This window comes from Symphalangus syndactylus, chromosome 10, assembly GCF_028878055.3.
Source record: "Symphalangus syndactylus isolate Jambi chromosome 10, NHGRI_mSymSyn1-v2.1_pri, whole genome shotgun sequence".
In the NCBI taxonomy this organism is placed as follows: Eukaryota; Metazoa; Chordata; class Mammalia; order Primates; family Hylobatidae; genus Symphalangus; species Symphalangus syndactylus.
The window spans coordinates 49825652-49853421 of NC_072432.2; the positions used below are offsets into that span (position 1 = coordinate 49825652).

Genomic DNA, 27770 nt, shown 5'->3' on the forward strand with positions numbered 1-27770 from the left:
TTAGTTACTATTCTATGTGCTTGTTTACTTGTTGGTTTTCTCCCTCTTCTTTGTTAGACTGAAAATTCTATGAGGGCAGCTCTCGTGTCTAGCTGTGTTAGGGGCGTATCCCCAGTGCCTAGCAAATGTCTAGCATACAAGACGTCCTTCATTAAACACAGAAATACTTGTTTAATGAATGAATAGACATTCCCGAAAGATCACAAGATACCTGTTCAGCCACGAAGAAGACTGCACTGTGCACTGCTTTTCAAAGACATGGCGGTGAAATCAGATGCCTTTCAAATTCTAAGCCTAAGCAGTATTGGCATTCCGTTCTCGGTTTCCTGGCGGTCACAACCACACTCCCTTTGCCCGAAGCGAAACCCCCTCCGCGCTCCGCCCGCTGGCGAGGTACCAAGTCTCGCGGCCCCACCCACCGCGCAAGCGCGCCCCCTCTTTGGCTGGGGCGCTAACCTCGGGTGGGCGGGGCGCCGCCGCGAGCCACCACTGGCACAGGGTGACGTCGCTCTGCTGCGCAGCTGGAAGCCTGCGAAGTCAAACAGCAGCCGCGGGGAGGCTCGTTCCCATCGGCATCTGTGATTGGCTGCGATCGAGGGCCCGGGCGGCCGGCCAGCCGTCTCGCCGAGCGCCGACTGGCCGGATCTGTTGTCAGTCAGCGGGAACAGACTTCTCCCTCTCCATCTGGTCAACTGCGGGAGAAAAATTTTCGAGAATTTCCAGCAGGCAAGGCAGTGGCCGCTTTGACTGCTTGCTTCGGAGATCCGAGACAACGGAGAAGGCACTCTTATTTACCGACCAAGAAAGCTCCTCCCCCGCCCTCCATTAGCGAATTAAAACATTTTTCAGGGACGTAGCCATCCAGAGGTAAGAGCCTAGAGAGTGCAATTCATTTATTTCTGCTAACCATGTATGCTGTTCTTTATTGGCGGTCGCGGAATGGAGAGTAAGCGGAGAAGGGTTTCCCGGGAGGGCGAAGTGGAGACGTCGGTTTCCGTTCCCCAGCCCCCCGAGTCGGCGCTTGGCCGGCGGTCTCTCTGGGTTCTTAGAGCGCCGCTTTCTTCCCTTCGGAGGTCGTGAGCAGCTCGTCGGGGTGGGGCGGGGCCCAGCTGGGCTGCCTGCGCCCCGAGCGGCGGGTTTCTAGCCCAGACTGCGCTCGGCCTTGAATGTGGTCTCAGGCTGGAGGGCCAGCGCGGCGCGAGGGGGGCAGGGTGGGTGGGCCGAGACTGGAGACCCTTGCCCGAGGCCCCGGAAGCGAGGATGCTGCGGGGTGGGTGCCGCATTGCCGCCCGGGCGAGGGAAACGTGGCGACAACGGGCTCGGTACGCCCAGAGGGAGGTTGGGAGGCGGAGACCTGGCGGCAGAAGGTGCCCAGGGAGCCCAGCTATTTGCGAGGCTTCGCAGGCAGGCGGGCGTGTGTTCTTCTCACCGTGTGTCACCCTGGCCACTCGCCTGTCAGGGCCAGCGAGCCGAGCCCAGGATCCTGAGCTGTACCCAGGTGAGATTTTCAGGAGGTCCGGCATCGGGAAGGATGCACAGCCCCGGCTGGTTTTGATCCGAAGACTTGGGTTTTAGTTTGCTCAGGGAGCGCTGTAATACTCAAGGCCTTGTAGCCGGTGATGTCTTTTTCAGCAGCCGCTTTCTGTAGATGAGAGAATTCATCGGATGTGACAAAGAGGCTCTAGGTGGAAATAGCCAGGGAATTTGCAGTCTCTAAAGCTCCACGGGCTTTTCCGAGCCTCCCACTGTTAAAGTGCAGCAAGGCCTCATCGGTTCTTTCCGTCAGGGCGGAGGAATGAGGTTGTCCTTCGGCTTCAGAATGAGCGACTAAAGTGACAGATTACCATGACCATGAAAAAGAGCAATGAGACCGGGAGCAATGTCTCACGCCTGTGATCACAGCACTTTGGGAGGCCAAAGCGGGCTTGAGCCCAGGAGTTCGAGACCAGCCTGGGCAACATAGCGAAACCTCGGCTCTACAAAAAATACAAAAATTACCCGGGCGTGGTGGCATGTGCCTGTGGTCCCAACCTGGGAGGCTGAGGTGGAAGGATCTCTCGAGCCTGGGTGGTCAAGGCTGCAATGAGCCGAGATCGCACCACTGCACTCCAGCCTGGGCGACAGAGCAAGACCCTGTCTCAGAAAGAAAAAGAAAAAACAGCTATGGTTCGTAGTATTCTAGTTAGGCAGCCATGGCAGGAAGAAGAGCATCACGTGCGTGTGTGTGTGTCTGATAAAATACCTTAGTTACAATATTTGAGTAGTGAGTTCTCGCTAATGATTTTTTCTTTCAACCTTAGTCATTACTACTGATCACCCAGGCAACTTCCTTGACTGAAATCCTTAGAGACGAGGAAAGAAGAGAGGAGAGTGGCTGGTGACATAATAGACTGTGAAGGAAAGTTCTTAAAGGCATTATAAAGTTACAGGTTTAGGATATAGTCTGTGGCTTGTGTGCATATTTACTAACGTCTTAAAAGATATCTATGGGAATAGAATACTGAGTACTTTTCACTGCTCACATTTCACACTTTTCTCCAGTCACACATCTGAACATAGATATATTCACATTAAACCTAAGGGGAGTCCTTTGGAGTTTTTATTGTTGTTTTCTTTTTTCCCCTCAGGTAAAGCAGTAAATTTTCTTTCCCTTCCTCCTAGCAGGGTATTGATAAAGAAGGTACTGGGGTCCAAATTAGCTGAAATACATTCTGGAAATTTCCATACTATTTGAACTTACTGAGATGCCTTAATTGATTTTCTAAAAAGGTCGATAGGTAAATATTTGGTTTAAGAATATTTAAAAGGGCTGTGTTCTCATTGTGGAAGTTGTAGATACCTAAATGCCACTTCATAATGGGCAGATAGGAATGCTTTCTTAAAATATTTTTTCTAGAGGGATAAAATCTAAGCAGGTTTCAGAACTTTAGAACTCCTGAATAATTTTGGCATGTGCTTAAACTGCCCTTTTGACCTGCTTTTAACGTACAAGAACAGTTTAACTCAAATCCAGTGCACCTTCCTGCCAGTGACAGTGCTTTCCTTTTGGATGACTTGACTTCCAAAGATTGAATATAATGTTAAAATGGTTTATAAAAATAAACTGGCCATGTTTTCCGATCAAAAGATTGAGCTAAATCTCCCCTGCTTACTTAAAAAGATCCCTTCTCTCTCTTAGTTTGCGGAATAATGAACTCATCCCAATTTTTTTTTTTTTTTTTTTTTTTTTTTGAGACGGAGTCTCGCTCTGTCGCCCAGGCTGGAGTGCAGTGGCGCGATCTTGGCTCACTGCAAGCTCCGCCTCCTGGGTTCACGCCATTCTCCTGCCTCAGCCTCTCTGAGTAGCTGGGACTACAGGCGCCCGCCACGACGCCCGGCTAATTTTTTGTATTTTTAGTAGAGACGGGGTTTCACCGTGGTCTCGATCTCCTGACCTCGTGATCCGCCCGCCTCGGCCTCCCAAAGTGCTGGGATTACAAGCGTGAGCCACCGCGCCCGGCCTCATCCCAATTTTTAATTGCTGAACTGACAAAAGACAATCCTTAGGTGTTTGCTAGTTTGTTCTCCACTCTTTTTGTTGTAGAGAACACTGATTGCTTTTTTTTTTTCCTTAAGGTTTTTGTTTTTCACATCACAAGTTCTACTCCCCTTGCCTTGCTGGTCAAAGCATAGTCATTCCCATGGGCATCGGCGAGCTGTGGGGTCTCTGATGGCAGATCCCGATTGTGGAGCTCTGGAGGAGGAAACTTTTCTTAATGTGCAGGTTTAATTCAAAGTTGTTATTTACTTTGGGAACTCCAGCTGCTTTTGAATTGTTTCTTAGGGAATATGGAGGGGATTGATATGATTTAATTACATTGCAGATGGAAAAGGACATGGAGCCACTTCGTAACATCTCTTGTTTACCTAAGCGATGCCGACCTGGTTTTTTGTATATTTGTTTTTTATAAACTAGCTATATATCTGGGTCACATTTCATCTCTGCCAATAATATGCCTTAAAGTAGGTGTTTTCCTATGACTGCCTGCTTTCTGAGATGATTATGGAAACCATACACGAGGAAGGATGCCAGGTTGATGATTGATTTTAAAATACGCAGGTTTTTAGCCTTATAGAAACTGCTCAATTTGCATTTTATCTCATTTCTTAAAAATGTTTCCAGTGGATATTTGTTCTCTGTGAAAATGCAGTTCTATTTTATTATTTAAAAAAAAAAATTGGGGGGAGGATAAAGAGGAGATAAAATGGCAAGAATATACTAGAAGAGCTGCAGAAAAACTTTAATATTTATTTATTTGTAATTCCAGAACTCTGGTTTAAAGTAGGTGTATGACTGCAAAGTAGCTCAAGGCTGAATATGGCATATATACTTTCAGACCGAAACCAAAAGAGTAGTATTTTGCTAATCTCAAGTTAACTCTTCAAATATAAATATTTTCTAATAAATGTATTTCTTTAAAGTTCTTTTTTTTCTATATTATATAAAGCTGCTTTGGGAATTATCTCCAAATAATTAGTACTTCTATTACCTGGTAGATTGTATTATAGTTTGAAGTCTGAATTCATCACCTATAGTTAACATAATTGGTTTTTAAAATTTTTTTTAACACACCATTGCTGGCTTGAATCCATAATTGTTGCTGAATAAAATCTAACTCTCAATTAGAAGCAAAAGAACAAACATCTCTTGCAATGGAATGTGTTATTTCTCTCTCTCACTCTCTTTTTTTTTTTTAAATAGACAGTGTCTTGCTCCATTGCTCAGGCTGGAGTGCAGTGGTGTAATCTTGGCTCACTGCAGCCTCTGCCTCCCAGGCTCAAGCAATCTGTCCACCTCATTTTTGTACTTTTTGTAGATACAGGGTTTCACCATGTTGCCCAGCGTAGTCTCAAACTCCTTGGATCAAGCACTCCTCCCACCTCAGCCCCCTGAGTAGCTGGGACTACAGGCATGCGGAACCACGCCTGACTAATTTTTGTATTTTTAGTGGAGACGGGGTTTTGCAAAGTTGCCCACTGGTCTCCAACTCTTGGCCTCAAGTGATTTGCCTGCCTTGGCCTCTCAAAGTGCTGGGATTACAAGTGTGAGCCACCAGGTCTGGCCATGTTACTTCTCTTTGATAACCAGAGATGCTGTGTCTCTGCCACTCTCCAACCCCCCAACAATGTTGTCTTACAAAGAAATGAATTTCAGCCTTCTATGCAGAATCTTGGCCAAAAGGCCAAGAAGGGATGACTTCCTAAGTCTTTGATGATACATTACTTGTTTTGGTGGCCATCTTTGTTCTAAATTCTGTGACGGCAGAGCTCATATATTTTTTTATTGCTTAAATATCTAAAGATTGAGGCCAGTCTCTGTGGCACATGCCTATAATTCCAATACTTTGGGAGGCTGAGGTGAGAAGATCACTTGAAGCCAGGAGTTCAAGAGTAGACTGGGCAACAAAGTGAGAACCCATCTCTACAAGAAATTAAAACAAATAAACATCTAGGGATGTTCTTTGGAACCTCGTTCTTTCTTTTGCCTGTTTTACCCACCGAAAGAAGTAATGGCCTTCCCTATACATAGCTAGACTGATTCCCAAAAATTCTCCTGAAAGTAATTGTTTGAAATCTGTAGTGCATTTTCTCATAACTGCACTCAAGCTGGGTTTCATTTGTGTATGTTTATACCTTTTGGAAAGATACATCTTTTCAAGTTCATTTTTTATTGTGAAATAATTTAAACATACGATTGAGAATAATATAGTATCTGTAGACCATCCACCAACATCATCAAACCTTAGTATTCTGCCATCTTTTCAAGTTGATTTTAAAAGAATAAAGTAATAGAACAAAATCCTATGGAGACAAATTTTTTATTTGTATGGAAAATTCCCAGAAACAGCTCTACCTGCAGTGGGGTAGGAATTCCCCCTGGTAACACCATGTAATGCCAAGAGAGGCTTTAGGATTGAGTTTCGGGGTGGAGCCCAGAAATGGGGGTGTAAAGTAATCGTTTCAAATAAGTGTAGTCTCAAGTGTTGTTGGGTTGCTAGGGTTGGGGAAAGGAGAGCTGCAGTTGTGAATGTAAATACGTAGATCACTCGTTCAGAAATCAGGGCTGCTTGTCACAAATGCAGTGCTGCCAGGTTCCTGAGATCATACCCACATACCCTCCTAGTGAGAGAGTCTACCAGGATGGGGAGCATCAAAACTGGCTTATCTTTGTGCCTCTGGGGTGTTTGCACACCAATTTATATTTACCATAGTAATATAGTATGTAAAGCTTAGTAGGTTGAGAAATGTTAAAATAAAACTTAGATTTATCCTAGATTATGTTTTTGCTAAAACTTGGCCATTCTTTGGAAACAGAACTATTTTAAGTATTCTATTAGCCTGTTATTTTTTCCTGAACAGACTTTGTTGCTATTGTTAATATTTACCCCTACCTTTTCTTGAAAGTAATAGAGTTAATGAAGGGAAGTATATTTATTTATACATGTATTATGTGTTTTTGCTACTAGAAGTGTAACTTGGGGACCAGCAGCTTCTGTATCACCAGGGTGTTGGTTAGAAATGCAGAATGACTCCACCCCATAGCCACTGGGTCAGAACCTGCAGTTTAACAAGTGATTGCAGGTTCAAGTTTAAGAGATACATGTTCTGTATATGTGCACACCGTCAAATTTTTATAGAATGTAAATGCTGTGAATGTGGTAGGAAAATCGATTCATTTTTGATCCACTGTTCTTAGAAGTAGGCTATTGGATGCCTACCCAATATATAACATAAATATATGTATTTTCTGTCAAATCCTTTATGAGCTTCATTTTTGGTAATATTTGATGACATATCAGTTATATTCAAAATTTCTGATGGTCTCTCTCTCTCTCTCTCTCTCTCTCCCTCTCCTCCTCTACCCCTCTCTCCCTCTGTCCCCTGTGACTTGCATCATTTTTCTTGAAGACATTCCATTATTGTTCCATTGACCTTTCCGTCATCACTGAGTCCTTTGGAGCTGAGTTATGTCAACAGCTGCCTTAATTACTTTGGTCAGAAGTGGTGGGAACCAGGTGAGAAGGAGAGTGCTGCTAAGCTCCCGCCTGCTGCAGGACGACAGGCGGGTTACACCCACATGCCACAGCTCCACTTCAGAGCCTAGGTGTTCTCGGTTTGACCCAGACGGTAGTGGGAGTCCAGCTACCTGGGACAATTTTGGGATCTGGGATAACCGCATCGATGAGCCAATTCTGCTGCCACCCAGCATTAAGTATGGCAAGCCAATTCCCAAAATCAGCTTGGAAAATGTGGGGTGCGCCTCACAGATTGGCAAACGGAAAGAGAATGAAGATCGGTTTGACTTCGCTCAGCTGACAGATGAGGTCCTGTACTTTGCAGTGTATGATGGACACGGTGGACCTGCAGCAGCTGATTTCTGTCATACCCACATGGAGAAATGTATTATGTATGTACAATGACTTTCACTCCTGACTTTGCAGTCCCCCTATACTTCCTACTTAAACTTTCACCCTTTGGCTGAGGCTTCCAGGGTAAACATAGTTACTTGAGTGGTCGCATGCTTCATGAATGAGCAGTAGTTTAAGTGTGCCATTTATTACTTATGGTTATCACAATTTCAGAAATGCATGTTTTAACAACTCCCCTGGGGAAAGCATTAACTAAAATCTATAGCACTTAATTTGTGATCATTTTAAGTGAAGTGGCATAATGTACATGAGATAAGCTATGAGAAGCATTTACTCCCATCAGTGTAGGACAGATAAGTGCTTCAGTAAATGGTAATTACTCTTTCAAGTGGTATGAATAACTTTGAATACTTGACTTGTTGAAAATAGCTTTGGATGATTGGCATTAGTGTGGAAAAATGCATCTAATGCAGGCGTTTTGGAGCTCTTCAGTTTATTTACTTCAACTACTATTAATGCATTTTTGACGATCACATTACTGCTAAAATCGAAAGAGGGAGAACATGTGATGGAGTTACGACCATGTGACTATTTTTGACTTCCCAGTGATCATTTCTTGACTTCCTGTGTATACCTCATTCCATGAAAGAACTCACAATAGGAAGGAACTCTTGACCTCTCAGGGTTGTAGTAGTGAGGATCAATTCTTCAAGGACAAGGACTTGGACTTTCATTGTTGTGCCCTTAAAAGCTTATCACAGTACCTGATACTTAGTGGATTCTCAATAAGTATTCCTTAGCCAGTAAGTCTTCAGCATTTGACAGGAAAATCATGAGGCCTGTTGTATGGAATGACTGCTAGCTAGAGTAACAGTGAGGAGAAAAACCTACTGTAAAATGATTGTTTGAGGCTCTTTTTTTCCTCCCCACAAAGGGATTTGCTTCCTAAGGAGAAGAACTTGGAAACTCTGTTGACCTTGGCTTTTCTAGAAATAGATAAAGCCTTTTCGAGTCATGCTCGCCTGTCTGCTGATGGTATGTAAAACTATCACATTCCTTGGGTCCTAGGGAGTACATGGGGTGGGGGAGGAGTAAAAAGGAAACAACTTAAGTCCTTTGGGGGAGGGGATTTTAATGGACAATTGTTTGTAAGGATTTATATAGAAATGAGTTTATATGAAGAATCACATTAAATGCTGTTGGGAACTCAAATTAATGTTAATTCCTCACTTTTAAATGAAATATATTGGAGAATTTTTCAGAAAGAGAAGCCCCGGAACAGTTCTGATGTTGTACTTTAGTTTTTAAAAGATTTTAAAAATGTTTAATCTGTTTGTTCATTTTATGGACAAAATGTCCATACTATGAGTTTTGTTTTGGGTTTTTGGTTTTTTTTAGATGGATCTGGTGACCAAGTGCTGAAATACACTACAGGGTAATCACATCTAGTGAGGACAGTCATTGTCCAACAAGAAAAAATTGCAAATAGGTCCTAAATAGAAAAAGACAATGGTTATTATGCACTAATTTGTATAATTAGAAGGAAAATATTTTTCTGTCACTTCTTAAAAAGCTCAATCTTGCAGCTTTTCTCTGGTAACTAGTGATATCTTCAGCATAAGGGCATGCTAGCTGAATTTAAAATTTTGTGTACTGTATGTCCTTAAATTTTGAAAGTGAAATGTTTCTGGTTTTGACTAAATTTATCAAAACCATTTCAGGAAAATTCAGCAAATGTTTTCTAGTTAGCTAGTCCCAAATATTTTGCTGTTAAAGTTAACCCTGAAAATTTCTGTACCAGCCAAATGAATGTGTGCATGTAACCTTGTAAATGATCTGAAAATGAATCATGCAATAATCTTGATCTGTATTTGGTTCATCCTTTTCTTAAAAAAAAGAAAGAAATCAAATGCACCACAGAAATGTCAGTTGAACAGTCTTCAGTTGGAATACATAAGGATAGAGATTGTTTGCATTTCAGAGTGAGGGAACTGAAGATTAGAGTGGTAAAGGTCAGTTCAGAGTTAGGGCTGGGATTTTCCTGACCACCAGCATTCTCTCTATCCTCTCATGATGAGAGGAGAAGGTAACTCTGGGATGGTTCTATTTACCATCTTGAGATTTTTTCCTGAGCTTTTTTTGAGAACCTTACTATCCCACTCATCAGGAAAGCATTACAGTCCACTCTGTTCAGGGATATGTTTTCCAGTTTGTAGATTATTTAGGCCCATTTTCTTTTCTCTCATTCCTTTGGAATTTTTCTTTTTCCTTTCAACTGGACCCTTACCTTTAAGAAGACAGAAGTTGAAAGAGGTAAACTTTATGCATAAGATTTAGCTCTTGTTCCAAATAGTTAAAACACCTGAAGGAAAAGAGGAAATCAAATGTTTTCTTATGGTTTTATTTTTATTACTTCCTGAATTTTGGTATGCTCTTATTTCATAATAACTGAGTTAGCTGTGAGTCTGGCTATGTCTCACACCACAATGTTTGTTGACTGTAGTGCTGGTCGTGTGCCCCAGCTGTTCTGTAAATAGCTGCAGCTTACTGGGCAAGGTTTTTGGATGAGAATGTCCATATTTATCCCAGGCATGTGACCACCAACCAAAAACATTGACCTTCTCAATGCCATCAGCCTCTTTTAAAAGTATCTAGTCAATGTAGGTGCTTAAACCAAGCGGTGATTGACTTGATGTAAAATATGACAAGCCTCCTTTTATTATTGAATAAAGTATAACTCAACAGAATTTTGAACTTAAAGAATTTAATTAACTTGCCTATCTTAAAAGAAACTTTCTAAAGATACCTTTGTCACAAAAACAATTAAACAGTTGTATAAAGAAATTAGTCACAAAAATGTAATTCATATGCTTACTTCAGCAGCACATACACTAAAATTGGAATGATACAGAGATCAGCATGGTCCTTGTGCAAGGATGGCACACAAATACATAAAGTGTTCCATATTTTTTATTCTTAATAAAATTAATTCATTTGTAATAAAGAAATTAAAATGCATTATTTAATTTAATTCCTCTATCATATGCTTTGAGGTAATGATCCCAGAACATTCTTAAGATATTTTAAAATGTATTTTTCATATAATGGTAATTTGTTTGAAAGTATAATGGAGCAAAACAAGATGATGCTCTTAGTGTGTACTAAAAGAAAAAGTCTATTATAATATTGTTATTAAATCTTATTTTGTTATTAAATTTGCTATTTGTTATTAAATTCTTATTTTGTATATATTCTTATCGGTCTGTGTTTTTTAAAAATTAGTGTTTTGAGGCCGGGCACGGTGGCTCACGCTTGTAATCCCAGCACTTTGGGAGGCCAAGGCGGGCGGATCACGAGGTCAGGAGATCGAGACCACGGTGAAACCCCGTCTCTACTAAAAATACAAAAAATTAGCCGGGCGTGGTGGCGGGTGCCTGTAGTCCCAGCTACTCGGAGAGGCTGAGGCAGGAGAATGCCGTGAACCCGGGAGGCGGAGCTTGCAGTGAGCCGAGATTGCGCCACTGCACTCCAGCCTGGGCGACAGAGCGAGACTCCGTCTCAAAAAAAAAAAAAAAAAAAAAAATTAGTGTTTTGAGAACATTTAAAAATTTTATTCTTAATAAGTTGCCAAAGGCTTCAAAGATGGCAAAAATTGTCTTTTGATATTTAGGGCCTATTTTATCAAATACATTAAAGCCACTAAAGATAGAATGCCATATGTTGTGTAACTGTTCAATTTGTGGATTTTTTTAAATGTCATTTTACATTTCAAAGTTATTATTTAAGTTTAAAACTTTAGTTTTTAGCAAGAACTGAAGCAGTATCAGTATTATAAGAGTGGATAATATTCTTTTCGGCCTATGTATATAGATAGGACCAGTGCCAGTGAAACAAAATTTTGTAGTAAGTGCAGTTTACCCTCTCCAGTTTCTTTCATCTTTTCTCTTTTAGTATTAACCCCTTTCCCCTCTTCTTGAACCCTTCCTGTGAGGTGAAGGACTGTGGCTTATTCATTTTTGAATCTCCAATGTGCAGCACCCTGCATAGAACCTGGCAGGTACTCAATAATTATTTGGATTGAACTGAGATCTCCACTGCCTACTCTTTCTCACTGAAGTTACTGTAATTTTTTCTTTTATTATCATATAGCTGATTTAATCAAATTATTAATAAAATATATGCATTTTAATGAGCTGTCTCTCCTGGATGGATTTGAATTTTAGTTAGCAGACACCTGAAAAAGGCTTAAACCATAGAAGTGAATTACTAATGGTGAGATTTTAGGTATAAAAGAGAGGCGTGCCCCTCAGTCCTACTGAAGCAGCATCATTCGTCTGGCGTAATACTCGAGTTTCATTGTCTCATGCCAAGGAAATCAAGGACGAGGACACACAAGGAGTGAGGTTAAGGGTGGAGACTTAATAGGTGAAAGAAAGAGAAAAGCTCTCTCCTGCAAAAAGAGGGGTCCCAAACAGGTTTCTAGTCCATGCTGAAGTGCAGGAGGCTTTATGGATGAGCTTGAGGAGGCAGTGTCTGATTTCCATAGGGCACGAAAGATTGGTTGGACCAGATGTGCCATTTGCATAGCACACGAAAAACTGATTAGGCCTAGGTGTGCAATTTGCAGAGCATTCAATAATCTGGCCACCCCCACCCTAATCTTTTATTATGCAGATGGGTTCTCTACCTGGCCAGCACCATGTTGCCCATTTCTTTACACATGGTGACAAAGAAAAGGGAAGATGAAACATATTGAACATGCTTGGCCCCAGGTAGCCCTTTTCTTTTCTTTTTCTTTTTTTTTTTTTTTTTTGAGACAGAGTTGCCCCATGTAGCCCTTTTCTTTTCTTTTCTTTTCTTTTTTTTTTATGAGACAGAGTTTCACTGTAGTCTCCCAGGCTAGAGTGCAATGGCGCAATTTCAGCTCACTGCAACCTCCACCTCCCAGATTCAAGTGATTCCCCTGCCTCAGCCTCCCGAGTAGCTGGGATTACAGGCGCCTGCCACCATGCCTGCCTAATTTTTGTATTTTTAGTAGAGATGGGGTTTCGCCATGTTGGTCAGGCTGGTCTCTAACTCCTGACCTCAGGTGATCCATCTGCCTTGGCCTCCCCAAGTGCTGGGATTACAGGCATGAGCCGTCATGCCCAGCCCAGGTAGTCCTTTTCTATTAGCACAGCTGCTGGCATTCACCTGTGCAAGCTTCCAGCTTGCTTATTTATGTTTGCAGCTCAATTTTTCAGGCTGCTCTTTGTTAGAAAAGAAATGGTTTGGAGGCTGCTTTTTGTTGAAAGGGAAGCCTTGCCAAGGACTCCTTTACCCTCACTATCTGCCTAAATAATTTATTTCTAGCTCCTGTATCAATACCATATTAACTTTCTTAAGTGCAGTTAAAACAGTCTTATCTCCTCTCAACTTCAGTTCCAAAGCTGTTACAGCTATGTAAAGAACTTCAAATTATCTTACTAACATTTAAAATATTAACTGTTGAATGGCACTGCTGTTGCCCGGGCAAGGTCACATTCAAGTTACACTTAGTGAGAGCTCTTCTCTGCCAGGCATGTGCGAGTTCAGCGTGGGCAAGAGACTTTTATGTGCATTCAGTCCTTTCAAAAATGAGACGATGCCAACCACAGACGGAGCATGTCCTGGATGACTGATCTGTAAAATATAATAAAAGGTTATCGTTTGAGTAGAATAAAATAAAATAATTTACTATTGTAGCGGGGGATATTTTGAAAAGAATAAAATCAAAATGCCACTTATCAAGAAATGGCAAGAACAAGATTCCCTTGCCCTTAAGAAATTGTCAGCTATTTTTATTGCTTTTTTGTTAATGCATTTTCAACCTGTCCTTAGTTATCAGTAGCAAATTTCATCACCATCTCTTAATTTTTTTATTCAATTTATACCAGTAATGTCTACTTTTACAATTAATAAAAGCAGCCAGTAAATCCAGATGATATCCCACCAGTCTGTTGTTTATAAACAGATAGCCACTTAGAACAAACTAGATGGTAGAAAATTAGGTTATAATTCTGTATTTGCTATAAGCTCTTCAGAGTGTTTCCAGATTGCTTAAACTTTGAAAGCAACAAAGCTCTGAAAGGGACAAATGGAACAAAAAGAGAAGCCTTGCTCTGACATTCAGAGTGGGGGACGTTGATGGCATTATGAGTCTCACCAGAAACTTTTATGTTCTTCATATCCTGTGATCTCTTTATGGAAGAATTAAACTACAAAAGAACCAGGGCTGTAAACACAGCATTTTTGAATCCCCTATGCCGGGACAGCCAAAAGAAAAAAAAGTAGGGAGAACATTGATGAGATGTTCTTACTGTGCTGCTACTGCTTCAGCTCATTACTTTGATTTTGGTGTTCATGAATCATGAGTCTAGAACACCCATTTTTAATAAATATTGAAACTGTATTGGCTTATACATAGTATTATTTACACAACTGAGTAATTACTAGGGGTCATTATACTTTGAAAAGTATAGCTTTTGCTCTTTATGTTGGCATTCACAATCTTGATCATTTTTCTTTTGATGTGTCGACCTGCAACACTGGGGTAAAGAGAGAGCTGCAGAAATACCCATTTTGTGAATTATATAAAATTATAAACATAAGTCTCGCTAGCCTTTAAACAATGGATTTAAATTAATCATTCTACTCAAAAATGCCTTCTAGGTACTAAGTCTCTGCATTAAGCACCATTAACAAATGCATTACTCCATGTATCTTGTATAGTGGGTGCTTTGATTCCTTCTTGATATATATATTTAAGTCCCAGTAATTTGGTGGTATACTGTAGTTTACATCCTGCTTGTCAGATACAAATTCTTCCATGCTGTAACTGTAGATTTACCTTTCTATTATTGAGACAATTCTGATATTGCTACCAAACAAATTTACAGTGCATTTTTTCTAACTCAGTAAAGGTAGTGATTTACTGTGTTTAAGACCAACTATTTCAGTGAATGTGTATATGTGTGAGTGTTTTTGTGAGTGTGTTAAATGTAGGTCTGTGTCACCATTTATGTGTCTTGGTACAGATACTTTTTTATATAGTTTTTTCAACCTTAGAAACCACAAAATTAAGAAAGAAGTGTTACCCTGTGATGAAAAAATAGACTCAACTACAAAATACCATCAACTGGAACAAACTGAGTTTTGGAATAATTGATTTGGCATCTCCTGGAATATTATATAATTTGCTAGTTAAATTTTCACCAAAATAAAAAACCCTTCCCTTATTTTGCAGCTCTTTCTCTGCTCTCCCCTGTGTTGCAGGTTTGTAATGTTTGAGCACAATTCCTGGGTGAAATTCCTATTTGCCTCTGTGCGTGTTATTTGTGGCAGAGAACTGTGCCTGGTCAGCAGCTCTAGACCTGGAGCCCGTGGACACTATATGCTGGGCTTCAGTGGAAAGAGAGATCTGCTTAATTTTGTCCCAGGTGAAGGAGTCCAGCGGTTCCTAGCCTGGACTACGGGAAGGTTCCCACATCTCTTTGTCCCATTAGTTGAGATGACTTGCAGTAGAAATTGTCCAGTGAGTGTTAAGAACTTATTGAAAGATGTCTTAGTTTTCTAGTTTTGTTGTTAGAGCAAAAAGTGAGAATTTTTACTTCCATGTTAAACGTTAAATGAAAATGAATGCTGATTTAATATTTACATTCTTAAATGCTTAGCAAATCAGAATTGACAGTTAGTTTTGAAGCCTTTCCTATAAATCCTGGGATTTTGGAACTGTGAAGTTGGGTTGGTAAAAAGTCAAACTCTTAAAATTCCTAGGTGACCGAGCCATGAATTACAAGCCTAAATAACTAAACTTTTACTTATGAAATTTTAACTCTTTTACTGTGGCCAATAATAAACCATTTTTAAGAAAACTATTGTAGCTGGTTTAAACAAACGGAAGGAATATTAAATTCCTGGGACAGGTAGCATCTGAATAAATGCCGTGTTCCCTTACCTGGCTCTTTAAATCGTTTGAAATATCGTAGTTAGTCAAACTGTAAAGATTCCACTGTTTTATAGTTGTTTGGGTAATTTAAAGTTACGAGTTAACATTTGTAATATAAATATCACTGATACTTATGCTAAAACATTTGTGTTATATGGTGGACAAATATATCTTTCAGCATTGCAGAAATATTACATTGGCACGACAGTTCCAAAATCAAGAGAAAAATGGAAAGATAGTGCAACTATAAATGTTATTTCTCAAGAAAGTTCAGCATGACTATAAAAGATTAAGTAGAGTTTATTCATGCTTTTCCATCTTACTTTTCTGATTAAAGCAGGCATTTTAATACACTGATTGGAAAAATCTATTTATGTATATATCTCCCTCCAATGCATTACTGATGAAGTTTTCAAAATTATCTTTTTGGGGAAAAAAAAACTTAGAAAGATTGAGTCTTAATCAGTTAAATCAGTAGCACTTCGTTTTTCCTAAATCTACCTTTAAAATCAAAGTCATCTTTGGAATGTTTTAAAGAGTTAAGAGTGTTACTAAAGACAATGCCTGCTTTAAAGAAGTTATCTTTTCCAATTTCTTCCACTTTGTTTTATTTTTTAGCCCATAATTTCACAATATTCTCCCTTTTGACAAGGCTCAATGCAAATTAACAATTTTTAACAAGTGGTGAAGGACTTAGGGCAGACACTGTTAGAAGAAATCAAAGGAAGATGCGGAAATGCAGTCTGAGTTGGATGGAGGAAACAGTGACCTCAAGCCCAGTAACAATGAATTTTATTTGTTATTAGAGAAAATTCATATTCGTGGAATGCTCTGGGCCCAAGCAGGACCCCAGGAGTTGCAGCTGGCAGTACTGCCCTGCGTTTGGAGACCACCTCTTTGTATTATAACCTTCTGGAGTTAGGAGTGTTAACTACACCAAGTTTATGAGAAGCTAGAATGAACTTCATTCCCCACCTCCCCTCCCCCAGATTCTCTGCCCCTATAATGATGGTTGTAACTTTGTTTCACGTCTAGGGAGGACAAAGATAAACAGAAAAGAATGTGAGCCTGTAACCATTTTCGGATTTTTTTGATGAACATTTATAAAATTGAAACAGTTTTAGAAGCATACAGAGGTAGAATATGCAAATGGTATGCCCTTGGCATATGTCACTTAGCCTACTAACTGATAATATGTTCACAGGATAGGAGTAAAAAATGGAAGAGAAAACCTTCTAAATCCGTAGACTATAGAAAAATCAGCTTGCCTCTGTGGGCTCAAGTAGACCTAAGTCATCCCACCATCATAGCCAACCTAATTAAATTTTAATACTTTCAGTCCAGATACCAGATATCCATGAAGGTGTTGTTACAAGTTCAAGTCAGCGCTACCTGATATGAATAGAGGCCATTTGTAGATAGTGATGCAGTGTTTGCCAAATTAGATTAGCAACCATTCCGTTTGCATGGAGCCTTGTTACTGAATTAAATACTTGTTTCTCTGCATGCTGTTACTTGCATAGTTCATTTGCATTTTATTTGCTTAGCTCTAGTTAAATTAGAATGATATATTCCAGCAGTAGTTTATCATGCTTGTGTTTTATTTTGTAATAAAAATTCCATATCCAATCATTTGACTGTCACTAACTTGTACTCTTTTTTTCATAATACTTGTAGCAACTCTTCTGACCTCTGGGACTACTGCAACAGTAGCCCTATTGCGAGATGGTATTGAACTGGTTGTAGCCAGTGTTGGGGACAGCCGGGCTATTTTGTGTAGAAAAGGAAAACCCATGAAGCTGACCACTGACCATACTCCAGAAAGAAAAGATGAAAAAGAAAGGTACTACCACCACTGATCCATCATATCATTCTATGTGGATGATGTTTTTAGTTCATAATAGTTTTTAAACTGATGTCATGGTTAAGTTTAACAGTGACTTGGTTTTCTTTTTGTTTTTTTGAGACAGAGTCTCACTCTGTCACCCAGGCTGGAGTGCAGTGGTGCAATCTTGGCTCACTGCAAGCTCCACCTCCCGGGTTCACGCCATTCTTCTGCCTCAGCCTCCCGAGTAGCTGGGACTACAGGCGCCCGCCAACACACTCGGCTAATTTTTTGTTTTTTAGCAGAGATGGGGTTTCACCATGTTAGCCAGGATGGTCTCGATCTCCTGACCTCGTGATCTGCCCTCCTTGGCCTCCCAAAGGGTTTTCTACATGTCACACCATTGTCATTTAACTTTTAACAGGATCAAGAAATGTGGTGGTTTTGTAGCTTGGAATAGTTTGGGGCAGCCTCACGTAAATGGCAGGCTTGCAATGACAAGAAGTATTGGAGATTTGGACCTTAAGACCAGTGGTGTCATAGCAGAACCTGAAACTAAGAGGATTAAGGTAAGAAAGGACCTGCCAACACTTGATAAACCTGCAGAGAGTGAATGTAGGATTGTCTCTGCTGCACCTTTCTTGGAGGCCAAAATGATTTTTAAAAGGGAGTAATTTATGGAAGGATAAAAAAACTTTTCAGGTAAAATAAGATGCCAGCATCACCTGCACCCAGTCAGCCAGCATCACCTGCACCCAGTCAGCATCACCTGCACCCAATCAGCCAGCATCACCTGCACCCAGTCAGCCAGCATCACCTGCACCCAGTCAGCCAGCATCACCTGCACCCAGTCAGCCAGCATCACCTGCACCCAGTCAGCCAGCATCACCTGCACCCAGTCAGCCAGCATCACCTGCACCCAGTCAGCCAGCATCACCTGCACCCAGTCAATCAGCATTACCTGCACCCAGTCAGCCAGCATCACCTGCACCCAGTCAATCAGCATCACCTGCACCCAATCAGCCAGCATCACCTGCACCCAGTTAGCCAGCATCACCTGCACCCAGTCAGCCAGCATCACCTGCACCCAGTCAGCCAGCATCATCTGCACCCAGTCAGCCAGCATCACCTGCACCCAGTCAGCATCACCTGTACCCAATCAGCCAGCATCACCTGCACCCAGTCAGCCAGCATCACCTGCACCCAGTCAGCCAGCATCACCTGCACCCAGTCAGCCAGCATCACCTGCACCCAGTCAGCCAGCATTACCTGCACCCAGTCAGCCAGCATCACCTGCACCCAGTCAATCAGCATCACCTGCACCCAATCAGCCAGCATCACCTGCACCCAGTCAGCCAGCATCATCTGCACCCAGTCAGCCAGCATCACCTGCACCCAGTCAGCATCACCTGTACCCAATCAGCCAGCATCACCTGCACCCAGTCAGCCAGCATCACCTGCACCCAGTCAGCCAGCATCACCTGCACCTAGTCAGCCAGCATTACCTGCACCCAGTCAGCCAGCATCACCTGCACCCAGTCAATCAGCATCACCTGCACCCAATCAGCCAGCATCACCTGCACCCAGTTAGCCAGCATCACCTGCACCCAGTCAGCCAGCATCACCTGCACCCAGTCAGCCAGCATCACCTGCACCTAGTCAGCCAGCATTACCTGCACCCAGTCAGCCAGCATCACCTGCACCCAGTCAATCAGCATCACCTGCACCCAATCAGCCAGCATCACCTGCACCCAGTTAGCCAGCATCACCTGCACCCAGTCAGCCAGCATCACCTGCACCCAGTCAGCCAGCATCACCTGCACCCAGTCAGCCAGCATCACCTGCACCCAGTCAATCAGCATCACCTGCACCCAATCAGCCAGCATCACCTGCACCCAATCAGCCAGCATAATCGCCTACCTCTACTTCTGTGGCATCCTTTGCATGTACTAATCAGTGTCCTCATTGTCCTGAACTGCCCCCCAACACACACCCAGTCCATGAGCTGAGAGTTCTCTAAAACTCCTGAGCCACTATAGTCCCTAGCACAGTATAGTGTAGGCTTCCAAAACTGGCAGCAAACACTTGTTAATTAATTGCATGAAGGGTTTCAAGTCTATAGATATCCCACTTCATGTTATAGATACCCCATTTCATTTTATCTAACAGATACTTAGCAGAGTGTACTATGTGCTGGGCTCTGTTCAAAATAAGTACTACTATCTCCATTTTTCAAGGAAAATCTAAAGCATACAGATGTCAATGCACCTCTGCTCACCCAGCCAGATAATAGAGGCAGGATTCAAATCCTAGAAGCCTGGGCTTAGAGACAGCACTCATAACCATTACACTGAGCTACCTCTCAGCATTGGGCTATCTGGATTCTCCCTTTGTGATGTTAAATTATGGAATTAAATCAAGATATCTTGAAGGGTGTTTGCTAAATTATTAGGCGTGATTACCTCTGGTGATGGGATTTCAGAGGATTGCAACTTCTTTACTCTTTACTTTCTGCTTTTAACTACTATTTATATTTTACTAACTAAATATTAGCTTTATCCTTGTTGGTTAATTCTAAATGTTACTACTTTTGCCCAACATGTAGGCTTTACATTTTCATGGTTTGCCTATGTATTGGTCTGTTCTCACACTGCTAATAAAGATATACTCGAGACTGGGTAATTTATAAAGAAAGAGGTTTAATGGGCTCACAGTTCCACATGGCTGGGGAGGCCACACAATCATGGTGGAAGGTGAAAGAGGAGCAAAGTCATGTCTTACATGGTGGCAGGCAAAGAGAGCATGTGCGGGGGAACTACCCTTTATAAAACCATCAGATCTTGTGAGACTTCTTCACTATTATGAAAACGGCATGGGAAAGACCCACCATGATTCGGTTACCTCCCACCAGGTCCCTCCCACAACACATGGGAATTATGGTAGCTATAATTCAAGATGAGATTTGGGTGGGGACACAGCCAAACCATATCAGCTCGCAAGCTGTTACACAGATGACCACTTAGCAAAACAGATAAAACCTTTGAATTAGCAAGATTATGCTAAGGCAGAGTCTAGCTTATAATCATAGGCATTTGGTTCTGATTGCAGTTACATCATGCTGATGACAGCTTCCTGGTCCTCACCACAGATGGAATTAACTTCATGGTGAATAGTCAAGAGATTTGTGATTTTGTCAATCAGTGCCATGATCCCAACAAAGCAGCCCATGCGGTGACTGAACAGGTGACCCAGAGCTTCTGCCTGAAAAGTCTCAAGGAGAAGGAAAGGACAGTCCAGGCATTGTGTTTTAGCTTTTGAGTGTTGCAGTGAATTTTACACTTGATTCCATAATATTTCCAATTATAAAATTTTTATTATTTCCCCAAGTTAAAATTTTAATATGCCAAGGAAATGTGCTTTGTTTATTCTTTGGCTTTGTATATACCTTGAAATGATAGTAATGGCAATAGTAAATTATAATAATAATAAACTAATATATCACTTGCTATGTGTCAGACAATATTCATATGTATTAACTCATTACTGTATGTATTGTACAGTATGTACAATTACATATATTGTAATCATCACAGTAACCCTATTAGGTTGGAGCTATTATTGTCACTTTTCACAGATGAGGAAAACAGGTACAGAGGCTACAGAGTTAATCACCGAAGGTCATAAAACTATTAAATTGCAGAACTGGACTTTAAACCCAAACAACTAGGTTCCCAAGTCCAACCACTTCACCATTAAACTAGAGTGCTCCAAGCAAATATCCAATTTGAGGATATAGCACAGTCACCTTCTGGTTATTCAGAATGGGTGTGTGGAAAAGATAAACCAAAATACAAAAAGGCACAGGGATGAGGTTGTGTGTCAGTCAGAACTAAAATTAAAAGAAAGCTGGGTAATATCCAGTAAAGAAAACGTAAACTATGCTTTGTATTATTTAAAATATTAGAGGCATGTTTTAATTCAACAGCTATTTTTGCATTTCCCAAATTAAGATAATAGACCTTACTTTAAAAGTATTATTTGCTTAGATGGGCAAACATGATTATAATATATGAATTATTCATTTGGTTACTGCCTTCACCCGTGCTAAACAGGGTGTTCATGAAAGTGAGGAAATAGGCCCAATTTCGTGGATGAACACTTCTTTCCCAATTTCAACTGCCTGTCTTGCAGATATTTGCATTCTAATTCACAAAGGTAATGAAATTTGCAATGAATGCATAGTGTTCCATTTTATTCTTATACATAATTCATTTAAAGTTCCTCTGGTCAAGAAATTTATGTTTATTTTTTCCATACTACAGAGGAAGCACTGTAATAAACATTCTGATGTCTATTTGTGCATATCTGTTTCCGTCAGGAAATAGGTTTAATTCTTAGAAATAGTATCCAGGTGTGGTGGCATGCATGTATAGTCCCAGCTATGAGGGAGGATGAGGTGGGAGGATTGCTTGAGCCCTTAGAAATAAAATTTTTAGGCCAGGTATGGTGGCTTAGACCTGTAATCCCAGCACTTTGGGAGGCTGAGATGGGAAGATTGCCTGAGCCCGGGAATTCAAGACCAGCTTGGGCAACATGGCGAGACCCAGTCTCTACAAAAAAATATTTTTTTTACTTAGCTGGGCATGGTGGTACTGCCTGTGGTGTCAGCTACTTAGAAGGCTAAGGTGGGAAGATCACCTGAGTTTGGGAGGTTGAGGCTGCAGTGAGCCGATATCGTGCCACTGCACTCCAGCCTGGGTGACAGAACAAGACCCTGTCTCAATAAATAAATAAAATTTCTAGATGAAAGAATACACAATGTTCTAGAGCTTTTAATAAGTTTGCCAAATTATCCTCCAGAAATACTATCCCAATTTACACTAGCGTGTTCTACAGTTTGTTTCTCTAAATTCTTACCATATTTTTTTTTTGCCAATTCGACAGATGGAAAAATCAAATTTTAGTGTAGAAATTTTTATCTTTTTTCTTTGTTGGTGGAGTTAGCTATTTGCATAGGCTTATTAGCCATTTGTATTTCTCTTATGATTATGGATAGTTTTTTTGTCTTTCAATTTCCAAGGTTTTTATTCTGTTATGGTGAATTTCCCTAAAGGGAATTGAATTCCTGTTAAGAGCTAACAATTATCAAGTCTGCACTGTGTGTTACTCCCTACACTAAATGCTTTACATGTATCTTCATTTTCAGGAGCTGCATACCAATGCCCCTTAGTCCACTGGTGTTTCTGTTGCCAAAATTGCTACAGCAGAATATAGCTAATATGGTTGTTTTGGGTCATCTGTTATTCCATGTGCAATTTAATAATCCTTGTGGGCATTAATACAGGGTGAAAATCACAAACCATTGTGAAATAAGTAGGTTAGTAACTGCACATAAGGCCAGTTTGGCTTTCTAGGGGAAGGGTATTTCCAAGGGAAGGAAAGGCTGATTTCTCTTTGTATAGACTGTGATTTCCAATGTTTTTCTCTTTCTTCCTGCCACACCTTGCAGGCAATACAGTATGGTACTGAGGATAACAGTACTGCAGTAGTAGTGCCTTTTGGTGCCTGGGGAAAATATAAGAACTCTGAAATCAACTTCTCATTCAGCAGAAGCTTTGCCTCCAGTGGACGATGGGCCTGATTACCAGCTGGGACTTAGAGTTTCTGTGCACCAGTTTTTCACTGAGCATGTCAAGAAACTGACAAGATCAAAAAGGTCTCCTAACTCACTAGATCAGTGCACAAGTCAGTGTAAACCACTTAGATAGTAGTTTTTTCATAAATGCTCATCATATTTATGTTCAGCTGTACATGTTCAGTATAAATATATGTGTAGTGAAGCTACTGTGAGTCTTTAAATGGAAAGAGCAAATGAGAAGTGGTTTGGATACACTTGATGAGAGATGAGAGTGTCACATTAATAATTTTTAAGACTCTTAGGCAGCTATGGGTTTCTTTTGGTCATTTTTGTTCTTTATTCATTTGAACACATTTTTGAAGTTCTTCAAAACTAGTCAGTTTGAATTTTGACAGCTATTCAATATGTGATCTCCAAGTTTAAAAAAATTTTTTTTCCAGACTTCCCTAATCCTAAAATGCAAGTTTTTATTTTTAATAACTGTACCAAGGAATAAGTATGAAAACAGTTCTCTGTTACCATATTTTGTATTCTGGACCACTTACTGGTGAAAGTAACCATGCAAAAGATATTAATTTGGCCAGGCACAGTGGCTCATGCCTGTAATCTCAGCACTTTGGGAGGCCAAGGTGGGTAGATCACCTGAGGTCAGGAATTCAACACCAGCCTGGCCAACATGGTGAAACCCCATCTCTAGTAAAAATCTCAAAAAAAAAATTAGCTGGGTGTGGTGGCAGACACCTGTAATCCCAGCTACTAGGGAGGCTGAGGAAGGAGGAATCACTTGAACCCGGGAGACGGGGGTTGCAGTGAGCTGAGATCATGCCATTGCACTCCAGCTTGGGCGGCAAGAGTGAAACTCCATCTCAAAAAAAAAAAAAGAAAAGAAATTAATTCAGATGATATGACATTACTGAATTGTATACATATTTATAAATATGTATTTCGACTGTCTCATCAGCCCTCCCCTCCATTCATTCCTATTTTTCTATAGTTAAGAATGCTATAAAAATGTGACTATTCCTTAATCTCAGAAAAGAATGCACAGGCTGAGTCTTCTGGTCAAAAGTTAAATACTGATGGAATCAAGTATTTTTATGAAGTTCTCATTTGTTATCTCCAACGCTATTTTGTGTTTTGTATATAGTATTATAGTATGTGTATATCACTTTTTGTATAGAGTAAGCAATTGAATAATTTGTTAGTAAAAATAATACCACATTGACTGATACTGCTATAGACATAGCTTGAGTTTTATGTCTCCTTTTTGCTCATTTTCTAAGACTTAGGAGAAAGAATCAATCTAAAATGAACATTAAAACACTCTCCATTTCAGCTTGCTATGAAACTTAGGAAGTATAAAACTATACTTCTCTTTATGTGCATGTAAGTTTGCTGTTAAAATGTGAATTTCTAAATGTATGTTTGGAATTATTTCTGTAGTTTATTTCTGCAAACTATGTAAATTTGTTATATGTGTGAGTATGTGTACATATGTATATTTTGGAGTAATACAAAATTAAAGGGAACAATCTTGCATAGCTCTTTCACCAGTTTTAAATTATTGATATATTATTTTTAAGGACCCTTGACAAACTAGGGGCAATTTCCTTATAGTGGAGAACCAGTGGTTATCAGCAGATGAGGAAATAGGTTAAAAACTGCTATTTGGCAATTTGTATATAAAGTAATAGGATGTGAGAAAAATACTGAATCGTAAGAATGACATGGAATTTTGTGGCAGAAACAAAAGAAAAAGTTGATGTAGTATATACCTTCAACTGTTTTTTGAGTTGACTTTTTTTTTCTTTAAGTGCTAGGTAAAAGTGTATGAGGAGAGGAGGGCCCAATATAAATATTCACATCTTCTTACGTTTTTGGGAATGGAAGAAGATAAATCTTGAGTTTTTCTGCCTATATTAATCAGGAATTGCCCTTTGAAAAAAGTGCTAAATAAATATTTCGATTTTTTTTTCAAGGGAAGTTAGGTGAAAGAAGGAAAAACATCACAGGAAAGACTATTAACATTCTGTTTGTTGTCTGAGAGGTGAGGAACCAAAGGGAGGCAACTAAAGCAGGAAACCATCTTGTTTTTTCTGATCAGTTCTTGGAACAGAAATGTGGAAGCTACCTTTAGGAACATGGAGAATTTCCAAACCAACAGGCAAAGGAAAACTAACGCACAAAAATGACATTCTAAAGATGCAGGTTTAAGCCAGGCACGGTGGCTCAAGCCTGTAATCCTAGCACTTTGGGAGGCCAAGGCAGGTGGATCACCTGAGGTCAAGAGTTAGAGACCAGCCTGGCCAACATGGTGAAACCTCGTCTCGATCAAAAAATGCAAAAATTAGCCAGGCGTGGTGGTGGGCGCCTGTAATCCCAGCTACTGGGGAGGCCAAGGAAGGAGAATTGCTTGAACCTAGGAGGCGGAGGTTGCAGTGAGTCAAGATCACGCCATTGCACTCCAGCCTGGACAGCAGAGCAAAAACTCAATCTCAAATAAATAAATAAACAAATATGCAGATTTCATTTTTGTTTTGAATGCTTTACATTACTAATTCCTATCTTTTACTTTAAAAACTAAGATTAGGAGTGATGTTGTCAAGTTCAAAGGCGTGAGGGTGATTGATGGATTGAGGTAGATAGCCAAGTTTGTCTGTTTTTGTTTTTTGTAGTTACAGAGTCTCACTTTGTTGTCCAGGCTGAAGTGCAGTGGTGCAATCATAGCTCACTGAGATTGCCAGGTTCGACAAAGAGGAATTATAGGATGGGGATATAGGGTAGACTTGTCCGGGAAAGCTTTTAAAACTCTGAGCCAGTTAACTTTGAGTAAGCATAAAACATACTGTACTGGTGTTTGTATTTTTCATGCCACAATATTAAAATGGAATTTTAAATGTAGATTATCATAATCTATAAAAGAGAAGTATACATGTATTAGGATACTGGAAAATATGCAAATCATAGTAAAAAAAAGGGACTGCTCTAGTTTTTCAGTTATAACTGAATTTGCCATGTGGGTATAGGTATAGTGTAAATTACATTAATGTAGTAAAACATCAATTGTGGTTGGGTTTGTCTTTCATTTATGTGTAGTATAGAAATCACCTTTCTAATATGTGTTGCCTAACTATTTGCCACCATCTGTTTGGTGGAATACTCATTGTCATTGTAATTTTCCACAAGTATAAGTTCTTAAGTACCTTATAGATTCAGAAGTAAATGCTGTCCTGTTCTCCATCAGCTGTTCATTTGTTACAGATTTTGTATTTCTTTTTTTTTTTTTTTTTGAGATGGAGTCTCACTCTGTCACCCAGGCTGAAGTGCAGTAGTGCGGTCTCGGCTCCCTGCAACCTCTGTCTCCCGGGTTCAAACGATTCTTCTGCCTCAGCCTCCTGAGTAGCTGGGACTACAGGCGCATGCCACCACCCCTGGCTAATTTTTTATTTTTTTATTTTTTGAGAAGGAGTCTTGCTCTGTCACCCAGGCTGGAGTGCAGTGGCACAATCTCGGCTCACTGCAAGCTCCACCTCCTGGGTTCACGCCGTTCTCCTGCCTCAGCCTCCCGAGTAGCTGGGATTACAGGTGCCCGCCACCGTGCCTGGCTAATTTTTTTGTATTTTTAGTAGAGATGGAGTTTCGCCCTATTGGCCAGGCTGGTCTCGAACTCCTGACCTCAAGTGATCCACCCACCTCGGCCTCCCAAAGTGCTGGGATTACAGGCATGAGCCATCTCACCTGGCCAGATCTTTATATGTCTTAAGTGCTTCAAAGTCTTAAGCATTTTTCTGGGGGGATGTCCATTTTGGAGGGATCCATTTTGATCCTTTGTACTCTATAATGTGAACTTTCCCCTGTTCCAACACTTAAAAGAGAATTATTAGCACATAATCTAAAAGATGGAATTTTTTTTTTTTCTTGGGACAGAGTCTCACTCTGTTGCCAGGCTAGAGTGCAGTGGCACGATCTCGGCTCACTGTAACCTCTGCCTCCTGGGTTTAAGCGATTCTCTTGCCTCAGCCTCCGGAGTAGCTGGGACTACAGGTGCGTGCCACCACGCCCGGCTAATTTTGTATTTTTAGTAGAGACGGGGTTTCACCATATTGGCCAGGATGGTCTCGATCTCTTGCCCTCGTGATCCATCTGCCTCGGCCTCCCAAAGTGCTGGGATTACAGCACTGTGCCCAGCCCGGAAATTATTTTTTAAGTGAAATTTTATTTTATTTTTTTTTTAGGATTTTGGTAGAGAATGAGTAGGCCTACTTATCAATATCAAACAGGACATTTAGTTTCTTTCCTTAGAACAGACATAAATTTAATTTCATGGTAGTATGATAATAAGAAAATGCTTCTATTTTTCTTTAGCACCTCCATGGTTCTCATATACTCATGTCTGTAAAGAGTGACATGAGATTTTTGTTGGGTTACATTTTATTGTATTTATTAGATTCGCTTATATAGATGACTTAAGCAGAAATAAAGTCATGTCGTCACAAGGTGAACACGCCAACTTGTGATGGCCTGTCTTTTGCTTTTAGTATTGGGATGAGAACAATAGACGCTCCCATTGGTTGTTAGATGGTTGAAATGGTGCATTGGTGGTCATACTTAGTGTTCTAGGCTGTGAAATCATGGAGTTCTTCCACTTCCGAGAATGACTCATTTACTGTTGGATTCTAGTACAGAATTTAGCAGCCTGATGTGTCCCCAAACTGATTTAATTTCTACTGAAGTGCCCTTGTGTACATTTGTTTTGTAATTTACCAAAGTACTACCTGAGTGCATAATGACTCCTACAGTGAGTTGATGTAATTGCTGCTTTGACCATTGTTTTAAATCTGTGTACTAGAGGAACTGTGAGCAGAATAAAATCACATTATATCAGTGTTCAAACTATTCTAATAAAGTACATGCATTAAACAATGTTAAAAA

The 27770-nt window shown here is 40.5% G+C and overlaps 2 protein-coding genes and 1 non-coding gene across 5 annotated transcripts in view; 2 read left to right on the top strand and 1 right to left on the bottom strand.

Moving 5' to 3' along the window:
• Positions 1-1791, bottom strand: part of LOC134731511 (uncharacterized) — a 76457-nt gene extending 74666 nt beyond the window's left edge. Inside the window, exons 1-2 of the mRNA XM_063610265.1 lie at positions 908-1791; positions 212-692 (exon numbers count right to left, since the gene is read on the bottom strand). Of these exons, the coding sequence (XP_063466335.1) occupies positions 652-692; positions 908-1523 (657 nt within the window). The 5' untranslated portion in view covers positions 1524-1791 and the 3' untranslated portion in view covers positions 212-651. The remainder of the gene's footprint in view (positions 1-211; positions 693-907) is intronic.
• Positions 468-27770, top strand: PPM1K (protein phosphatase, Mg2+/Mn2+ dependent 1K). Of its 3 annotated transcripts, none has more exons than XM_055297028.2 (7): positions 468-867; positions 6949-7447; positions 8344-8444; positions 17053-17218; positions 17625-17769; positions 20309-20443; positions 22710-27770. In XM_055297028.2, exons 2-7 carry the CDS (start codon positions 7008-7010, stop codon positions 22839-22841), a joined length of 1119 nt encoding a protein of 372 aa, XP_055153003.1. In that variant the 5' UTR covers positions 468-867; positions 6949-7007; the 3' UTR covers positions 22842-27770. The 3 variants fall into 3 exon arrangements, with proteins under 3 accessions (XP_055153003.1, XP_063466332.1, XP_055153004.1); XM_055297029.2 differs by lacking the exon at positions 468-867 and adding an exon at positions 1121-1498; XM_063610262.1 differs by lacking the exon at positions 20309-20443 and having other exon boundaries at positions 651-867.
• LOC129492367 (U6 spliceosomal RNA) lies at positions 10277-10380 on the top strand. Its single transcript, XR_008660828.2, has one exon. It is a non-coding gene; the product is annotated as a U6 spliceosomal RNA (small nuclear RNA).

Excerpts from the sequence above, each read along its gene's own strand:
- PPM1K (XM_055297028.2), top strand. The coding sequence starts at position 7,008 with ATGTCAACAGCTGCCTTAATTACTTTGGTCAGAAGTGGTGGGAACCAG. Across the intron at positions 17,770-20,308 it reads CTGAAACTAAGAGGATTAAG|TTACATCATGCTGATGACAG; the intron begins GTAAGAAAGGAC and ends TTCTGATTGCAG. Across the intron at positions 20,444-22,709 it reads CCCATGCGGTGACTGAACAG|GCAATACAGTATGGTACTGA; the intron begins GTGACCCAGAGC and ends CACACCTTGCAG.